This window comes from Myotis myotis, unplaced genomic scaffold (genome assembly GCF_014108235.1).
Source record: "Myotis myotis isolate mMyoMyo1 unplaced genomic scaffold, mMyoMyo1.p scaffold_m19_p_2, whole genome shotgun sequence".
In the NCBI taxonomy this organism is placed as follows: domain Eukaryota; kingdom Metazoa; phylum Chordata; class Mammalia; order Chiroptera; family Vespertilionidae; genus Myotis; species Myotis myotis.
The window spans coordinates 35,987,184-36,006,810 of NW_023416324.1; the positions used below are offsets into that span (position 1 = coordinate 35,987,184).

At 60.2% G+C, this 19,627-nt stretch overlaps 1 protein-coding gene across 1 annotated transcript in view; it reads right to left on the reverse strand.

The window, feature by feature from the left end:
* Positions 1 to 7,427: 7,427 nt before the first annotated feature.
* Positions 7,428 to 19,627, reverse strand: part of GLIS1 (GLIS family zinc finger 1) — a 224,292-nt gene continuing 212,092 nt past the window's right edge. Inside the window, exons 6-10 of the mRNA XM_036352549.1 lie at positions 18,603 to 18,735; positions 14,848 to 15,001; positions 10,401 to 10,579; positions 9,657 to 9,824; positions 7,428 to 7,594 (exon numbers count right to left, since the gene is read on the reverse strand). Coding sequence (XP_036208442.1) covers positions 7,437 to 7,594; positions 9,657 to 9,824; positions 10,401 to 10,579; positions 14,848 to 15,001; positions 18,603 to 18,735 — 792 coding nt within the window. The 3' untranslated portion in view covers positions 7,428 to 7,436. The remainder of the gene's footprint in view (positions 7,595 to 9,656; positions 9,825 to 10,400; positions 10,580 to 14,847; positions 15,002 to 18,602; positions 18,736 to 19,627) is intronic.

A 19,627-nucleotide genomic window follows, 5' to 3' on the forward strand; every position in this document is an offset into this window, starting at 1 on the left:
AGCTCATCCGGGGTTTTAAGGTTTTTGCTGTTCATCCTCCTGTGCTGCTCTGAGGAGTCCAGTGGCATTTTGATCCACATCCCTGAACGGGGCTTTGCTTCTTTCTCTCCTTCTCTTCCTCCCTCTCCTTTTGGGCTCCCTCCTTGTGGAGGGTCTCTGGAGGCCTCTGGTTCATCCTTATACTGGGCATCAGTGAGCCCTGGCGAGCTGGATGCTTGCATCCTTCCGTTCTGAAAATTTTCTTACGATATTTCTTTGATAACTTCCTTCATTTACAGCAAAACCTCAATATTACGGACTAAGTCAGGTGAGGGGGTGCTCATTAAAGTCCAAAGTCCATTATATCATAAAGTGAGTTTTCCAAATGCACATCTTAAAAAGTCGGCAAATTAGTTTACCTGTTTTTACTGATGTAGACAAATTTGTGTAACTAAAATTAAGTATGTCTGAAAAGTTTCATTTCAAAGAAAAGTTTTCTATGTGAATTGCAGAAATTTTAAATTTATACTGAATAGGTCTAGTAAGTGCGTGCCTTCACCAGTCACTCCATGAAAATAAATGCACACGGCTGGGGCGTGGCTCAACACACGTGGGAACATGGGCCGCACGCGTTAAAACTGCTGCAGAAGGTCACGCCACGAGAGGACAGAACCCATTACCACGCACCAATGACCACCTGAGACCCGGTGTGATCACGTGCTAATTAGCCGGATGTTGTTTACGGGCAGTGGCCCCGAATTTAAATATGCAGATTGTTGTGGATGTGTAGTACTGATGTAGGCAGAATTACTGCCATGTCTTTTCTAACATATGGCCTATTCGCTAAAATTTGTTTAAAAATAACAGTGAATTAATAACCAAAAATAAGCTGTTAATTATAAGCAACGCTTGGTTAAAAGCATTTTAAAAGTAACAGGGTGTTAATTTTCACATAGGACATACAGACCAGAAATTCTGTCCAATAAACACGAAGTCTGTTAAATGGAGGGTTTACTGGGTTCTGTTTCTGGAACTTCTGTCAGATATGCCGACCCCCAGGACGGACCCTCAGTCCTTACCTATCATGTCTTGTTCTCTACCTCCTTTTGCTGTTCCTGGCTGTTACCTTCACACCTGTCGCCGTTTGTTGTCTTGTTGGCTCGATTGCTTCAGTTTCACTCAGCTGCCTGCCTGCCCTGCTTCCTCCAGGTTCTTCTGTCTGTTCCTGAGGGTCCTTCCAGGCACTACCACCCAGGGGAAGCTGTGGGCCTTGGCGCTCGGGGCCCGGCTTGTTGACTGTGGGCTCGGCCCGGGTGACGGGGTAGCAAGCCCACTTTGGGGGAGGCTCCCAACGCCCGTTTCCAGGGGCCTGCTACTCAGAGGCTCTCCGTCCTCCGTGCTGTAGGGCCCAGCTGCTCGGGTCTTCAAGTCAGTCCCTCCGATTCTGTGTCTGGAGAAGGTGCCACCACCTCCTGGCCTCCTGGGAGGGGTCAGGGAGAGGGAGGGGCTGGGAAGGGGCACCAGGGCATCTGTCAGCTCCCACGCTGACTCCCCACCGGCCCCTTCTTTCTAATCCACTCCCGCCCTCACCTTCCTTACCATCTGGTGCCTCTGAGTCCTGAGCATGTCTGGGCTCCGTGGGAGACCCTGCTCACATCTGGCAATGCGCCCCCACAGACACGGAGCCACTCCGCCCGCTAGGTCAGCCCCTCTCCCACCGGCGCCTCTCCTGTTCTCATGGTCACTTTTAGTTCTGTCCTGTCACCTTAATGGAGTTCCAGGAGATGAGGTCAGTGCTTATGTCCGCCTCTCTCTACCCTTCCAGTTAGACTTTGCTCGTGTCAGGCGACCTGGGGGAGCCAAGGAAACATCATCCTCATTACAACAGCTAATACTTCCTGGCCTCACTCCATTCCCCGAGTCCTGTGTCACTCTCATAGGATTCTTGCTACCACCCTGTGAGGGCAGACACAGATGGGGAACTGGGCTCAGATCTGGGGTGACTTGCCCAAGGTCACCCATCAAGACCATCCAAAGTCCTCAGCCGAGTCAGAGCCTGGGCGGTCCTGGCCCTGACCTCTCGGCCTCCCTCCCTCCCACCCTCCCCGCTGCCTGGGGTTGAACTGCCTCAGGGCTCACTCACTGATGATCCAGGATCCCATCAGCCCTCGTCTGCAAGAGCACCTTTCCATGGTGCTTCTTTGTGGTGTCTCTAGATCTAAAACCCTTTCCACGAATTATTTTGGTTTGCAGAGAAGGTTTGCCTCAGCCTGGGCCTGAGAATGCCCATCCTTCCCGGCCATATCTTCTTTTTAACTCGAGGAGGGCTGGGTTTTTTGTTTGTTTGTTATAAATAATTGGTGCCTAACCTGTTAGTTTCCTGAGTCTGAGGTGAGAAAGCTGGCCCGGCGAGGGAGAGGGTTGCAGACCGATGAGGGACCGGTGACCGTGGGAGAAATAACAGATTAGCCACTTGGTGCTGCAGCCGACAGTCGCTCAGCCTGCACGGACTCTGTCCCGGAAGGACAGAGGCAGCCACAGACTCTCCATTTCTTACGGTAAAGCCACGGCTTTGCTGAGCACCTGAGCTCTGGGCACACCCCCAGCACCCCCAGCTCCCGGCACACCCCCAGCTCCCGCAGCTCCTGGCACACCCCCAGCTCCCGCAGCTCCCTCGCCCTGTCCTGGCAAACTGACCCCACATAGAAGCCTTTATTAAGCCCCAGTAGCGTGCCAGGCCCTGTGCTGGGCACTGAGGACCCAGGGCCACCAACACGGTCCCCGCTGTGACCAGGCAGTCACCGCAAAGGTGAACCCGGGCCTCAGACCTGCTGGGCTGAGCTCCGTGCCCATCCCGGCTCCAGGCCAGCGAGACAGCCCCAGCCTGGCCACACTGGGAGTGCGTCAGTTCATGTTTCAAACAAACACAAAAGTACAGAGACCAGCATAACAAACCCAAGGAGAGTACAACGGACCCATCCTCCAGGTTCAGCGTTTTCATGGCCAGGCGAGGCCTCTTCCCATCCCTCGGCACCCCCACCCGCTCCCCCTCCAAGTTAAGTGAAGCTGGCTGGCTGCTCCAGGTCCCTGTTCTGCCCTGGAAATCGCCCAAGGACCCAAGTCCAATACCAGGCCCCACGCTCCCTGGCCCTGCGGGCGTTCAGCCAGCCACCCCCTGAACAGATAACAGACAGAGCACATCTCCTTGGTGCAAAGCCGGCTCAGGGTGGCCTGGCGGCCCTGTCCCTGCGGGCCTCTCGCTGGCCCTCCTGCAGGGCCGTGCTGTGCCCCCCGCTTGGAGAATAAATGGAGGAGCTGGGCTCTGCAGCCGCAGGGCTGACAGGGCCGGCAATTCCTTCCCGGTTCATGTTCCACTTGCATTTCCTCCCAGAGACAGGACCACTGAGAACCTGTAAACCCCTGGCAGGGCTGGGGTCCAGGCGAGTTTATACACTGGGACTTGTGAAAGCATAACGTCCCCTCTGGACGGAGGGGGAGGGGCACGAGCCAGAACTCCTAGGCCAGCCTTGGTCCTGTGACACAGACCAGCGGGGCGAGGCGGGCACTGGCACCCCCGCTGCCCTGGATTCCAGCTCCGCCCTGACTCTGGTGGCTTCGGGCGAGTCACCTCCCTGGGCCTCAGTTCTTCCCTCTGTGCGGTGGGTGATCGCACTTACCTGGCAGGTATAACAACATCACATGCGCCTGTAAGAGTCGTCAGCATGGGCTGCAGAAGGGACAGCCAGGCGCCAGGGGCCTCGGTTCCCCACTCTGGTGCCTGCCCGGCCCCGTAACTGTCCTGTCTCATCTGGAAACCGGGCTGGATGGGGTGAGCAGCTCACTGTATTGGCAGGGCCCCGCGGTGCACGAGGTGCTGTGCAGACCATCCTTGTCTCCCTGCTCCTCTCTCCTGCCCACTGAGGTATTGAACAAACAGCTTTGAGCGCCTGCTGTGTGCCATCAGCGTGAGGACAGATCAGGACCTGCCTTCACGGGGGTATGTCCCCATCGTTCCCTCCCCAGCAGGGGGTGGGGGGGCGTCCTCAGGCATGAATCTGCCATGCCACCTGCACTGCCCCCTCGCCTGGCACCCCATTCTCCATGGGCTTCCTCACCTGTGAAGTGAGGGGTGGCCTCCGTGGGCCCTCTCAGCCCCCACGGTCTAGGTCAGGGTGGAGGAGGGAGTAAACACCAGGGCCAGAGGGAGAGAGACTTGGGAGGCAGAGGGAGTCCCCGGAGGGCAGACCCACGTGTGGGGAGTCCCTGGGCCCTGGGCCTGGCCGCGAGGGCAGAAGCAGAGTCCTAACACGCGGTCACCCTGAGACCCGTGGCAGGTGGATCTTGGGGGGAGGAGGGGTGGCCCTGCCCCACGGCCTCTCCCACCAGCATTTCTAGGGCTCCCCCCCAGCCCTCGTGGCCCCCGCTACATGCTCTGTGTCGCCTTGGGGACAGCATTGACCCCTCTGGGCCACAGAGAATTAGGGAGACCAAGCAAGGAGGCAGCAGAGAGGAGAGTAAGGGGAGACAGAAAGAGGCCCTCTTGGGTCAGACCTTGCAGTTTAAAGAGGGCAAGAGAGGGAGAAAATGGAGGGAAAAGAGAGACAACAGGAATGAACTGGGAGGGCGGAGAGAGGGGGGAAGGGGAGAACTGGGAGGGACAACAGGGCAGCAGCAGAGACATGGTGAGACAGAGGCAGGGAGTGTGCGAGGCAGAGAGAACTGCCGGGACAAGTGGCCCCAGTGAGGGAAGGCAGAGGGGGCAGGAGACGGGAGGAGGGATGGGGGAGACAGGGAAACGGGGGCAGAGACAGGCCGTGGGGAGATGGTCCCTCTCAGCCTGGATGGACACAGGCTGGGCTGAGGGCCACCCGGAGAGGCGGGCTTGGAAGGGCGGCATGGCCACCTGGTCACCTGGGCACTGAGCCTGCTCCTGGGCCTCCTGGGGAGACCCCCAGGCAGACTGAGCTCCATGGCCCTACAGGCCCCGCAGGCCCCCAGCCTTGGCCAACTCCCAGGAGCTCTCCAGGGGAAATGCCCCGATCCCCCGACCCCCAGCCCTCTCAGCCAGGCCTCCTGCCGACCAGGAGCAGCAGTCACCGTGCCCCTGCTGGCATGGCTCCTGCCGCAGTGCCCCTGGCTGTGGCCGGGCTCAGGAGGGCTGCGGGGTTCTCTGAATAATGGACGAAGAAAGCCCTGGCTGGGACGGTCCTGTCTCTCAGGGGTCCTAGCCCCGGGGCCCTCCGCTGCTGAGCTCGCCTGCACAAGGAGGGAGACCCGTGGGCGGCAGAGCGTCAGGGCAGGGGCCCAGAGTAAGCTGAGAGGAGGAGCGAGGCTGGGACCCCAGCAGGGGAGGGGCACAACCACGTTTAGGGGGAGGATGGAAGCTACGCTGGGCTCCAGGCTGGGCGCCGCCTCCATCTCCAACGCGCCCGGCTGCTTCCCTCGGTCTCTTTGTTTCTCTTTGCCTTTGTCTCCTTTTCTGTCTCTGAAATTAAATGGGATCCAACTGCTGGCTCCCTGTGTGTTCTGCTCATGGCTCAGCCCTTTTCATTATTACTAGAAATATGTCCTCATTGTACAGCTTAATTCTGCTTATCTGGAGTGGATTAAGTGCTTACAATGACATGCAGCATTGAGTCCTGAGCATCCCTGTTAAAGGAATTTTGCCACAACCTAATTAGTTCCATAAAACCAGAGGGGGATGGGACGGGGTGGGGGTGGGGGTGGAGGGGCAATGGAGCCTGGGCGGCGGGAGTCAGGAGCCCTGGTCTGCACCCCAGAGGCTGGCGTTCTGGGTGACACTGGGTTAGTCCCGTCCCGAGGGGCTGGCAGGGGGCTGGGAACCAGGTGGCCCCGTCTTCCAGGGGCGGGCAGTGCAGTGGGTGGAGTGCAGGTTCCGGAGCCAGAGGCTGGGGTCTGCATCCCAGCCCTACTACTTGGGGCTGTGCCTTCGCTTCCCTCCGTCTCTGCACCTGTGAAGTGGGGGACCGTGGAAGAGGGTGACGTGAAGGGACTACGTACAAGGTGTGAGCAGGGTGTCAGGAGACGGCCTCCCTCTTCCCTCCGTCCATGCTAAGCTCCTCCTTGGCCGCAGCCAGCCAGGAGCAGAGGGGAGGGAGCCCCAGACACAGGCCCACAGGGGGGCCTGACACAGCGAGGGAGGAACATACACAGGGGAGGAGGGGGGTGAGCAGGAGGCGAGAGCTGAGCCATGTGAAGCACAGCAGGACTGGCAGAGCTGCACCCCTCGGCGAGGTGCCACACGGCCTCCGTCACCCGTCCTGTCACCACATGGCGGGTGGCCTTTCTGGACCTCAGGTTCCTCTCTGTAAAGAAGGGTTTGCCGAGATCTTTCCATCTCACCTTGCGCCCCTAACCCAGCAGGTGTTACCGAGAGGGGATCGAAAGTCCTTCCCAGGGCTGTCAGGAGCTTGGGGCAGGGCCTGGCGCACAGTAGGTGCTTGTTGCACTCTAGCAGCTGCGAGGCAGGAATCTTCCTTGAGGAATTTTTCCTGCCAGGTGACCCTCAGGATGGTGTGATGAGGCAGACACTGTCCAGGGTACTGCCCAGGCCTGGTGGTGGGCCTGCTCCCGTGCTGGACCGGGGGAGGGAGGCAGGCAGGGCAGGCGCAGCCCCAGGGGAGCCCTGCTGTCCTCAGACCTGGCCTCCTCCCTCCCTCCCTGGCCTGCCTGCAGGGGCCCTGCCTCTGCCCCTGCCTTTCGAGGCTTGTCCTGCCTGGTTCATCCACAGCCACCCCAGAATTGGAGCTCATCTTCCTCCCACGGGGAAGTCTGTGCAGGTAGCAAAGGTCTGGGTCAGATGGATCTGGGTTCCAGTTTCAGTCCCAGCCTTGGTCCTCCTGCACGCCCATGGGGAGAAGCCTGCCTATCATTGAGGCCTGAGACTAGTGCGGGTATCTGTAGGGCTCACAGCACGTTGAGGGGCACGAGACTCAGGCACCCATCCCCACCATCCCCCACGGGGCACCCAGGGCCGGAGGGGTCTCCGTGTGGCCTCCCGAGCCCCACACACGCTCCACTACACACACCTGGGCCGCTCTCCTGCTCCCAGCCTCTGGGCTGAGCCACTAAAGCAGAGCCAGGCCCCGAGTCTCATTTCCAGTTTTTAATGTTTTTCTTGTAAAACCAAAAATAGAAAACTGGCAGGAGAATGGAAAACAAGTCCTGTACACTCTATACACACGAGGTCTGTGATGTAAAGACATCGGGGAGAAAAGGAAGACAGTCAGGGACCAGCACAGGTCGCGGACGCTGCCAGCACCTCTGAGCACCGGCGAGCGCTGGGCGCCATGGACCGTGTGCAGAGAGCTTCGGTCCGGCTGCTCAGGCTGGTGCACGGAGGGTGGGGACGCACACCGGCGGGCAAGGCAGCATCTGAGGTGGAGGGTGGATGGGAGGGTGGACGGGGGGGGGGGGGGGGGGGGGCAGGGCCTTCCTCAGGTGTCGGTGTAGATGGAGGGGATGTGACTAAGGCAGTGGTCAAAGGCCCCATTGGGGAAGAAGCTGCAGTCCTCGGGGCCGCTGGACACGACGTCTTCAGGTGGCTGTGGCGGCAGCGCGGTAGGGCACGGGGCCTCGGCCAGAGCCTCGTAGCCTGTGTGGGCACAGGGTCTGGGCTGGAGAACTCGGGGGTGATGCCTTGTCATCTTCTCCCAGCTCCCAGACCCCACCCTCCTGCTAGGGTCCCTCATCTCAGTGTCCCCGCGGCAGGGCCTGATCTGAGCCCTCTGCCCTTCCAGGTAGGGGTGGGGGAGGCGCCCTAGGCCTTGTATTGCCAAAGGGCCCAGGGCAGCTGGGGAGATAGGCACAGGCTGGCTTGGGGATCTCTCCCCCAGTGCTGGGCTGTGCGGCAGAATGGGGGGGGGGGGAGAGAAAAGTATGGGGGGGTTATCATAGCTCTTGCCTGCAGGGGCTGGTCCCCTCCTGGCAGAAGGACCCCAGCCCACCCCATTGTTTCAGGTTCCTCCACCAGACACAGGAGCCCACAGAAGGGACCAGCACTCAATGGGCACCGACTATATGCTCGGTGAAGTCTTATCACTCAAGTGTCACAGCAGTCCTGGGAGATGAGACGCACTGTCCCAGTGCAGAGCTGAAGAGATGCCCAGAGAGGGCAGTACACTTCCCCAGTTCAGGGGGAGAGGTGGGCTTTGGACCCAGGTCCATCTGGCGCCAAGCCAGCTGGCTCTTCCATCGGACATGCTGTCTCCCAGGGAGGCCCTCGACATGGGAGGGGTCTGGAGAGGTCGCCTTATCCAATCTCTGCCTGCCCTAAGGACTCTGCGCCTGGGCTGTTGTCATGAACTTTTGTAGCCTAAGACAGGAGGGCCTGAGTCTTCCCATCTGTGAAATGGGTTCAGGATGAACTATTCCTAAGGCCCCATGGTGCCACCTTGTTCAACCTTGTGGCCAGCGGCCAGTGCCTAATCACATATCAATCCATATGCATGCAAACATGGCACATACACACCCTGTGACTGGGTATACGCTAGCCTACAGCATGTATGTGACATGTCCATCCCCAGAGGTACTTACACCATATGTGAACACAGTCTGTGCATGCAGATGGGGTTATGGGATGGAGAACCACGTGTGTGTGCATGGATGGGGGTCACATGATGTGAGCACATGTGTGCACACATGAGCACGTGTCCTGCAAGCTCCTTACACACTCATGGGGCTCACACTGCCTGGAACCTACACATGCCGGCTCTATGTGCACACACACACACACACACACACGGTTCCACAGGCACATGAAGAATAAGACATATGCAGACAAGGGAGCATGCGTGTGAACAGAAAACATGGGTCCACGGCTTTGTGTCTGCTCTTCTGTGGCCTCGGTGCTTGTCCCTATGACTTTATGCCTATACGCCCAGCTGCACACACCCAGCTGCCCAAGGGGCCTCTGGGACAGGGCCTCAGGCTCCCCTCTGTCTTGGGATCCCCGCATCCTGCCCAGGCCTTGTAGCTGCCAGCTGGACCTGGGCCCTGGGGCTGACCTGGGTGGGGCTTGGCTTGGAGAACTCAGGGTGGGCCCAGCCCCACCATCTGTGCCCCTGCTCTGAGCAGGACTGGCCCGGCTGATCTGAGCCTGACTCTGCCTTGGGCTCCCACAGCCCTGCCCTGTCACTGGGCCTCTCCACCCCAGCCAAGGGCGTTGCCTGAGGGAGGCCCAGGGCCCTGAAGGAACACGTGCAGCACAAGAGCAAGCACGACCTCCAGGCTCTGGCCCTTCCTAACCGTGTGGCCCCTCTGGGCCTGTTTCCTTATCGGTTACACGGATGAGTGTAGTCTCATTCCCTGCCGGATCCCCAGGGCCTACAACTGTGCCCCCCACACACAGTAGGTACACAGTAAATATTCAAAGGGAACATCGACGAGACTAAGCTCCAGCCTGATTCTTCTGCGTCTTCAGAAACCTGCCAGAGTCTGGACACGAGTGAGCGTGTGAGGCTGTGGAGGAACCGACTTTGGGCCGGGCGGGGCGCATGTCCCCATTCTGTGGGTCCTGGGACCTCCCTGGGCTTCCATTTCCCCTCTGCAAAGCGGACGACTCTGCCTCGGGGGCTGTCCCACAGCGGCGGGACAATGGGCATCAGGGTTGGGCCCTGGTGGGCCTTCGGGGGAGGGAGCCATGCAGGTGGGCTTACCTGTGGCAGGTAAAGGTGCACTGAGGCCGTGGTAGCCGTTGGGCCGCAGGGGGTTGAAACCAGAGGCCTCCCCAGCCAGGGCGTCCCCACCGGCTGCTGGCTCAGCTACCCGATAGCAGTCGCCATAGGGGAAGCAGCTCTGGATGGAGTGGAAGCTGCCCTGGTACCCTGCAGAGGGAGCGGCAGGGCTGCAGTAACCAAGGAAACGCCCAGGCGGAGGGCCACGGCTCTGCTACGCTGTGTAGCCCCCCCCCCCCCCCCCCCCCCCCCCCCGCTCCCCGCAATGCTTCCTGAACAGGCATGATGGGTGTGACTGAGAGCGGGGAGCCCCAGGGTGTAGAGGTGCCAGCTCTGCCTGCGCCAGAGGGCGTGGGCGACAGGGCCTCATGGCTGCACCGGAGGGAGTTGTTGGTGGCTGATGAGAGTGCTCTGACGGCAGGGGCTGTGGCCCTTCACCCTTCTCCTCTGAGATCCCTCCAGCAGCAGCTGTTCCCTGCCACTGCCATGCTGCTCCCCCTGCTGGGAGAGCCCTATCAATGAACAAGCTGTTTTTCACCCCTCAGCACAAACTTCCTCCAGGAAGTGCCCGAGTCCGCGTGTTGAGTCCCTGTCTGGCTTTTCCGGTGAGGCCTCAGGGCCTGCTGTCACTCTGTTGCCCACCTGCCTCCCCCAGGTCGGGGTCCCATCCTCTTGGGCACCTAGCAGGAGTCCCTGTGGGCAGGAGAGGCTGCAGCCAGGGCTTACCTTGGGGGCTGGGCAGAGGCGGGGGTGGAGGGCTCTGGAAGGGCGGGTAGGGTGGCTTGCTGGGGAGCGTGGGGAAGGGCTGGCCCCCCGGAGAATGGCTCTGGGAGGACGGTGGCAGCGGCGGTGGCCCAAGCCCCTTCAGTGGGCTGACCATGGGTGAGAGGAGGCCGGGTCCCAACCTGGAGGAAACAGAGGCAGCTGTGAGCAGGGTGGGCTCAGGGCTGGGGGCCAGAGGCATGGCCACTGCTGCTTGCTTCCCTCCAGCAAGGGTGAGCTCACTAGCTGGCCTGCTCAACCTTGTGACAGTCTAGGTAGAAGAGGAGGATGTTATTTCTGACTGTGTTCAAACTGGAATTAAACTTTAGATCTTGTAAGCATTAGAGCCAAAGGAATCAGGAAAGGAGAGCTGCTGCCTGGTGTTAGGACTCACAGTAGGAGCCCGACCTCTGGAGTCGACAGAGCCGTGTTTAAAGCCTCGTCTGCTCTCACTGGCCACGTGACCTTGGGCAAGAGGCCGATGTCTCTGAGCCGGGGTTGCCCACAGGGACACTGTGTCCCCTGCAGGACAGATTGCTGCTCTGACCAGGGCTGATGCCAGCCTCCCCTGCTGCATCCCGACACTGGCTGTGCGTGCCGCTCTGGTGCCTGCAGCGTGAGTCTGGGAACAGCCACAGCGAAAGCCTAGGCCAGTGGTCGGCAAACTGCGGCTTGCGAGCCACATGCGGCTCTTTGGCCCCTTGAGTGTGGCTCTTCCCACGCCTTAGGAGTACCCTAATTAAGTTAATAACAATGTACCTACCTATATAGTTTAAGTTTAAAAAATTTGGCTCTCAAGAGAAATTTCAATCGTTGTACTGTTGATATTTGGCTCTGTTGACTAATGAGTTTGCCGACCACTGGCCTAGGCCGTTCCTTAGCAGGAGGCCACCCCATGGCACGACAGTCCACTCACTGAGCCTCCGCCTCCCCCTTGTGTCCTCACAGATCAGAAACCAAGGTCCAGAGAGGTTGCCTGGTGAGTCTGGCCACACAGCACTGACGTAGTTACAGTGCAAATAACACGGATAAAGCAGTGCAGGCAAAGCAGCAGGACGACGGCAGGCACACTGTCAGCCACTCGGTGAGTCATCATCGTCAAGACGAGGGAAGGAAAACCAGCAGGTGGCCTTCATTCCCCTGCCCGCCGCCTTTAGGGCCTCGTGTCCGTCCCTGGCATCTCTCCTGGATCACGTGCTGCCTGGCCCACCCTCCAGGCACTGGGTGTTAGCGGGACAGATGAGTGCCTCTGGGAAGCAGGACCATCATGAAACAGGGAAGGGGTTTGGGGAGAGGCCGTGGCTCCATGTCTGCAGCTCTGCCGGGTCCTAGCTGCTCCCTTCAGTGGGGGCATCCAGCCATCACTGCGCCCCCCTGACCCCCACTGGCCGTCCCCACTCCGGTGTCTGGGCCCACCACTGCGGGTGCTCTGAGGGCAGCAGAAGGGCGGCCTCCGCATGCGCTGGGTCCCCAGCCCAGCACCTGGCACCCTGCAGGGACACTTCAGCCTCCTCCTGTTAATGAACTGGACCCTCATCAAGGCCCCATGAAGGGACTGTCACCATCGTCTGCGTGAATATTGTTAGGCCTGGCTCACAGGGCCGGCGGGGGGCCGGGTCTCCCACTCTGCTCCATAAACTGTGAGGGTGTGCGCCAGCTGTGCGCCCCTCACTGGTTCTCCAGGCTGAATCGGGGCCGAGGTGTGGCCAGCAGGGTGGGGCCCGTGTGCCTGATGCCCACCCCAGTCTGGTACCCACACTCCAGCTCTCCCCTGCTTTCCCACTGGCCCGCTCCTGCGGGAGGGCCAGGCCCCGTCCTCTGTCCCCGGCGCTCAGCCCTGGGCCTGGCACGCAGCAAACAGCTGACAAACACTCACAGACGCGTTTCTGAATTGCTCAGCCACAAAACCCAGAGATGAACGGCACTGCAGAATTACGGAGAGCCAGATCCGAAGGGAACAAACATGCATTCCCAAAGTTTGTGTTTCCTGCCTCACACCTGCCGCAAACCCACATTTGCCACCTTCACAGCCAGTGAAATTAAACAGAACGCGGCTCTCTCCGCAGCAGACGCGATGACTGTGGTTACGCGGCTCCACCTGAACCCTTTAAAAGGAAACAGATCATCTGGAGCTCCTCTCTTGAGTCATGCAGATGACTCCTAAATCAAATATTTTCGCTCCAATTGGAACCTATAAAAATTAATATAAAACCTCACTGGCCTGGCAGACGCAGGGCTTCATACCTCGTACGGGGCCGGGGTAAAATACCACCCTATTCGGCGTCCTCCCTGAGCCAGAATAAATAAATTTGGTCATGAAGTCAGGCCCTCTCAGCATATTTCCGAGTGAATCAGATAATTCTGTCAGGCCCTTTAAACGTCCCAGCGAACCCCAGGGAGCCGCGAGCAGCCTTCCCTGTTGACTTTGGCAGGAAGGGGAGGCTGCAGGCCTGCCCCCACCTCCTCTCGGGGCTGGAAAAAGAAACCCATTCAAGCCGGGCTGGGCCTGGTGTCAGCCTGAGGGCCCCTCTCCCACAGCCGGAGGAGCCTGGGCGCCGGGCGGCTGGGTGACTGGAGCCTGGGCTCCCGCAGGCACGGGTGGGCGAGCGAGCCGGGGGTCCGTCTCGGGCTTGTCATCACTCTGCCCCAATTGCAGGAATTCCTGACGGGCACTTACGCGGGCGGGCGGCAAGCAGGTGACGAATGAGGCAGAGCAGAGCGCACGTGCCCAGGGATGAACGGCACTGCAGAATTAAGGAGAGCCTCTGGTTTATTTTGCTTTGGCTGGAGATGCTTGGGGCTGGCTGGTGGGTGAGCAGGTGGCCTGCGCCAGAGGTGGGGCTGGTGTCCTGGACGCTGTACTGGGTGACACTTACGGTGTCAGCATATGCAGGGGTCTCGCCCTTCCCCCAGGAAGGACCGAAGGCTCCCTTTACAGTGAAGAGCTCAGGCTCCGGCAGGGCTCGCTTTTCTGGGTGCCCCTCGGGCCCTGTCAGGCTGCCTCCCTGTGGCTGTCCGTGCCCTCGCCACCACAGTCTGCCCTGGCTCCATGTGTGGCACCTCTGCCCCTTGGGGGCTCCTCCATGGCCCCCCTCCTTCCACCAGCCAGAGTTTCCCTAAATCCTGCTTCTTCCAGGTCACTGATGCCTCCCGGCGCTGCTTCCTCCCACCCACAGCCCCGCTCAGGCTGCCAGCACCCACCCCGATGCTGCTCCGGCACCCAGGCTCACGCTGCAGGCCTCGCTTCTCATCCCCAGACCTGACCACTCACTGCTCAGCACCCATCAGTGTCCCGCCACCCCCTGGCCTCTCTCCCGAGCCTGTCAGCCCACGAAGATCCGTGTCCCAGGACACACCAGGCTCTCACCACATGTGGCCTTCACTCTGGCTGCTCCTTCCCCCAACCTCTCCGCTCAGCCAGCTCCTACGAACCTGGAGGCCCGGCTGACATCACCTCCAGGAAGCCTTCCGGCCAGCCTCCCCCACCGCACTGGGCTCTCCTCTGGGCCTTCCCCTCCTTCCCTCAAGCACATGCTGTGTGGCCAATCTCTGCAGGCCTGTCCTGACCCCTCCTCACGGAGCTTCCCCAGGGCTGGGGCCAGTGGCACAGGCCTGCCCCCACCAGGGGCTTATGTGGACTTAGAATAAAAGGGTGAGTCAGTAGCAGGAGGAGCCCTGGCGATAAAGCCAGGTCAGCCCAGGCACAAGTCGGCCAAGACTGTGGCTGTGGGGAGCAAGGACGGGGCGGAGGAAGGCTCTGGAGCGGGCCCTGGGGGACAGTTCGATCAGTTCCTGCTGGAGGTAAGCGAAAGTGGCCGGGAGGCAGGAGGCAGGTCAAGGAAAGCAGATTTTGGCAGCATTGGAGGCCAGCAATTAGCACATTCACCATTTCCAGCCAATTAAGTGGCCACAGGGGAACCGCACTGACTGCAGGAAGAGGCCGCCCCTCCCTGCAGTGACCCTGCCGTGAGGGCTCCTGGGCAGCCTGGCAGGACCTGCAACGGGTCCCAGCTGCACCGTCCAGAGTGGGGCGAGGCCCAGTGGGCATCTTGGAGTGGGCGGTGGGCAATCTGCTTGCCAAGTGCACAGTGTGAGCCAGAGGGAAACTGAGTGAGGCTCCCAAGGAGACCGGGGTGTGGGCGTGGCAGCCGGAGGCAGGACACCCCACGGAGAGGAGGGTGTGCACAGGGCGAGGCCTCAAGAAGCCCAGGTGCCATTCCACCGACCTAGGAGGGCTCCTGTGAGACGCCAGGGAGATCGTGCCCGGACCGAGTTTGACGTAGTACATAGTGAGAGCTGCCTGAGCGTTGGCTATTTCCTCTCAGTAACAACCATGTGGTGTGAGGGACGCCTGCCCTCGCCTGCAGGTGCCGCTGGCCACCTCGGAGGAGGGTGGGCTTGCAGTACATACCCATCCCTGGTGCTCTCAGCCATGGGCAGGGGGGACAGGTGGTGGGAAGTGGTGGTGGCTTCCAGTGGGTGGTGCCTGGAAGGGACATCGTGCGTGGGGGGCAGAAGACCTGGTGCGAGCCCATCATGGGGGGTGATGGAGCCAGGATACACGCCTGCAGGGAAGCAAACAAATACCGCTGGGCTTCGGCCGCTCCCTCGAGACGGCTGTGGACGACCAGGAGCTGTGCGCCTGCTTATGGAGAGAGAAAGACAAGAAGGGAACCAGCAAGGTTGTGGCCATAGGTTAGGGGCCCAAACAAGGAGAGGATGGGTCCACTCTGCTTTGCTCATGCCCCGGCTTCTTGAAGGGCTGTGCGCGGAGCTGAGGCCTACCCTGGAGCAGAGGCCTGACAAGGGCTGTCAGAGGCCTGGGCGGCCCGTGTGTGTGTCTGTGTGTGTGTGTGTGTGTGTGTGTGGGTGTGTGTGTGTGTGTGTGTGTGTGGGTGGGTGTGTGTGTGTCTACTGGGACAGGAGGACAGTGTGGAGCGGCTGCCTCCAACCTCCGGGCTATTCTGGGAGAGAAGGCGCTTGCACTGTGTATCTGCAGCCCCAGCAGCAGAACAGGGCTCCTGGACTGGAGAGAAGCAGACTGTAGCTCAGGGCGTGGCCGTACCTTCTACGGGCCAAGCTGCTATGAGGCAATGGACTACCTTTGGGGAAGTGAACTACCCATCATCCCGGAGATGTGGGAGCAGAACCCAGATGTCCGGTGTGAGGCGTCCAAAGAGAGGATGCTGTGCTAGCTCACGGCAGGCTGGCCTGGGGGCCACGGATGGGTGAGCAGGCTGGATACTGCTCACCAGCTCTCCCAGGTGATAGCAAAAGGAAGTCCATTTAAAGCCAGGGGCAGGCAATGCCTGGCTGCAGCTCAGGTTCTGGCGGGGATGCCTCCGGTCCAGGCTGCACTGTGGGCTGGCTGAGGCCCGGCTCCGAATGGGTTCCTGAGGGCCCTCTGCCTCTTGGCCCCTATCCTTACCTTACCCCTGCCTGTCTGAGGGACCGCTGCTCCCGTGGCAGCGAAGCCATCCACCCACCCACGGGCTCCCTTGCCCACACCTCCTTCCCCAGCTCGGCCAGGCAGGCCCTGGAGGGGATTCAGCGGATGGAGCTGGCTTGGCCCTGCTCTGCTCACCACTCTTGATGCCATCTTGAACTAATTTGGGGGCCCGAAAGCTTGGAAGGCCTAGAATGCTGATAAATCCTGCACCCTCTCCGTCAGCCATGGTGACCTCATGCTTCTCACGTCCTCACTGCCTGGGTCTGCTAAGAACCTGCCAGAGAAGCCGCCAAGGTTTCCCGTGAAGCCTGCAGTCCTTCCTGATGAGGGACAAGCTCGCAGGAGCTTCCAATAGTCGGACAATGAAAATTCAATGTCCCCCTCCCCAGCGCCTCCCTCGCCTTCACCCCGCTTCGGGACTCTTCCATCCTAGCACTGCTTGACACAACCCCTGCTTTCCCCAGCCTCTGCCGGCCCCATCCAGGTCCCTGGGGGCCCCGCCTCCTGAGGACGAGCTCATGAATGAGGCATGTTGAACATGGGAACAGACAGTGGGTGGGAATGAGGGGATCACCACCTCGTGATGGGCAGGGAGAGTGGGGACGCCATGGGGCCTGCCAGCCCTCTCCCCAAAACGCACCACTTCAGGCTGTAAATCAGCATCATCAATCATCAGCCGTGAGTGCTTAACCTCTGGCCCTAACATCTGTTCCCAACTGTGCTTCAGGCATCTGCCGGGCGCCCACAGCAGAACCCAGGGCAGGAGCTTAGGAGACCAGGACTCCTGGGTTTGCCTGGCTGGTCCCTCCCTCCCTGCTGCTCGAGAAGCTGCTCGAGGTCAGGGACCAGCAGGGGGCCTGGCACACACTAGGTGCTCAGTTTGGCAAAGTGTGGTGAAGCGGCAGACTGTTTGGTTAAGGGCACAGCCTGCAACCAGATGACCTGCGTCCCAGCCTCTGCCCTTTACTGGCGGTGGGACCTCAGCAAAAGGTGGCTCGGCCTCACAGGAGCTGTTTCCTCACCTGGAGAGGAAAGCGCATGGTGACGGGCAGGGAGAGTGGGATGCCAGGGCTTGCCAGGCCTTTCCCCAAACGCACTTCAGGCTGTAAGAAGCATGTGCTCGTTGAGGTTGATGTAGGTTAACACTTGCGTGTGTGGTACCTGGAACAGCTCCTGCACAGACTCAGCAAATGCTGGCTGTGGCATTACTCTGAGATGGATAAGTAAATAGTTTCTCGTTCGCCGTGAGCCACAATGATAATAATGATGATGATAAAATGGTCAGTCCCGTTGGTTTTGTAAAAGCGATCACATGTGTCATCACAGCAGGTCTGGTGGGGGGACCTGAAGCCCCAGGCAGGGAAGGCACACTCACTTGGCGTCAGCCGGGCCTGGGCAGCTGCTGCCACCCAGTGCTGCTGCTCCATGGTGCCCCTCAGTGACCTTGTTCTCGGCTGCATCATGGGAGCACTGGGGACTGAACGAGAGGACGTCTGCAAAGTGACTGGAGCAGCCAAGTGCTCGAGAGACGGTCACTGCTGGCCCTGGGCTGGCCTCCGGGAGCAGCAGCTTTCCCATCTGGGCCTGCTAAGGTCTCCGATGGCCTGAGTGCTCCCAGGGTGAAAACGATGGGGCTGCAGGAAGCTACCGCTCCTCAGCCACAGCCCTCTTTCCTGCTGAGCCTCGGAATCCTCTCAATACTGAGCTTCCCGCAGTCATCGCCCTCTGTAGGGAGCTGGCACTGGAGATGTAAGCCTTCATCCCTGGGCTGGGTCACCCCCTACTGCCCCTTCTTGTCCTGCTGTTTTAGCAACCCTGACCGTGTGAGAAGCATCCCTGGGCAGGGGGAGGAGGGAGGGAGCCACCCTGAGCTGTCCCCGCCCTGTGGGCTGCCTGCACACACACCAAGTGCTCTGATGGTTTGAAATCTGCTGCTACTTCAATGCTGAGAGGAAAGAATAAAAAATTGGAAAATAAAAAATGTTTAAAACGGTTGGAGCAAATCAAGAAATCCCAGAGGGTGGGAAGAGCTTGCTGCTCTGATCCTGTGGTTTCTTGTGGGGAGCGGAGGGGAGAGCGCACCGTTGTCAGCTGGAAGCCACAGGCCACACTGCCCTGTCTGGGCTGGAGCCCCTGTCCACCGAGACCTGCCCATGGCTGGGGGCCGTGGGGAGGGACACGCAGGCTGCCTCGGGGGACGGGAGGCTCTGAGTCTGGCTGGAGGAGCCTTTAGGGGCCCAGGGGTTTGGGGGCATCTTTGGGCAGAGTTTAGAGTGAGCCAAGTGATTCCGGCCATGTCTCCCACCTCGCACAGCCCCGGTCCTCTCCTCCGGGCACAGAGTCCCGCTGGGGAGTGCATGGGGCCGGACTGAGGGGGGTCCTAAAGGAAGGGCAGAGGTGGAGAGGAGGCTGGCGAAGTGTGTACAGGGCTCGGAGGAAAGAGGGAGCGCAGGGTGTTCGGGAAACTGCGTCCAGCGTGCCAAGGGTGGGTCAGGAGGCGCCAGGAGCGCCTGGGCCGCGAGGCCTCTGGGGAGGGCTGAGAGGAGCCTGGCTTCATTCCCTGGGCAATGGGAGTCACAGGTGAGTGTGAAGGAGGGTCTCCCTCAGTCATGCCTATATCGCCCCGGGGGCCCACAGAGCACCCTGTCCTCCTGCGGGGCTGGTGGCAGTGAAGGCCTGCAGGCTGTCAGCCTGGCCCTGCCTCCCAGCACGCATACCTGGGAGCAGCTCCTGGCCCAAGGCTCGGCCACCCTTCCCATCGCTGGCAGCCAGCTGTGTGGACGCGTGGAGCTGCTGCAGGGCCAGACACTCGGTCAGGACGTCGGCCTCAGTATCAGGGCCCGCGTGCAGCTGGGGAGCAAGCACAGGGAGAGAGGGTGTTGGCACGAGACAGCTGGCCCCCAGCCACCTCGCTTTAGGGAACAGGGCAGGAAGGATGGTGGCCCCAGGGCAAGACCCTTCACCTCACTGTGCCTCAGTTTCCTCATTTATAAAATGGAGCTAATTGTGTCCCTCGGAAGGTTGTGTTAGTTCAGGCGTGAGAAGCAGATGCTACGACGAGGTTGACCAGGCAAGGATTTTAATGGGGAATGTTTATGTGAGAGCTGGGCAGGCTGGGAGAGATCAGACCACCTTACAAGTCTGACCCCAAGGGCAGGAAGGGAAAGGAGGCTGGTGGGAGCTTCCTAGACGGGTCATGGGAAGGGGTCTTGCCTCAGCACCAACATTAGATGGGTGTCCACAGTGCAGCTGGGGCCTCCCATGGGCACGTTCCCGTAGCTGCCACAGCGTGAAGGGATGGAGTGGGAGTGAAATAGAGGACATAGAGTGTTTCCCTCTTGCCTATCCCACCCCCACCACCTTTCTTTTTTCTTAGCATAGATGCAGCGGAAATAGTCCAGGGCTAGGGACAGAGGACTGGGTTCAAACCCTCCTCCATCTCCTCTTCTTCCCTGTGTGACACTGGGCAAATGCCTCTCTGGCTCTCCCCTCCCCTGCCTGTAGCAACAATAATCCCCTCACCCCGGCTACTGTGAGGAACAGCAAATGATGGTGCAAGCACACCTGCTGCATGTGCTGTGTGAAGGGCTCGCTGGGTCCCACAGTGGGCACTTGACCCATATATGGCCCTGAGGTCATTGCTTCAGAGCAAGGCTGGGCTGGCACATCTTTGGCCAACAACCCTCAGCTGTCCCTTAAAGACAGACTAGAGCCTGGCACCTCTCCAGATGGGGCCAGGTGG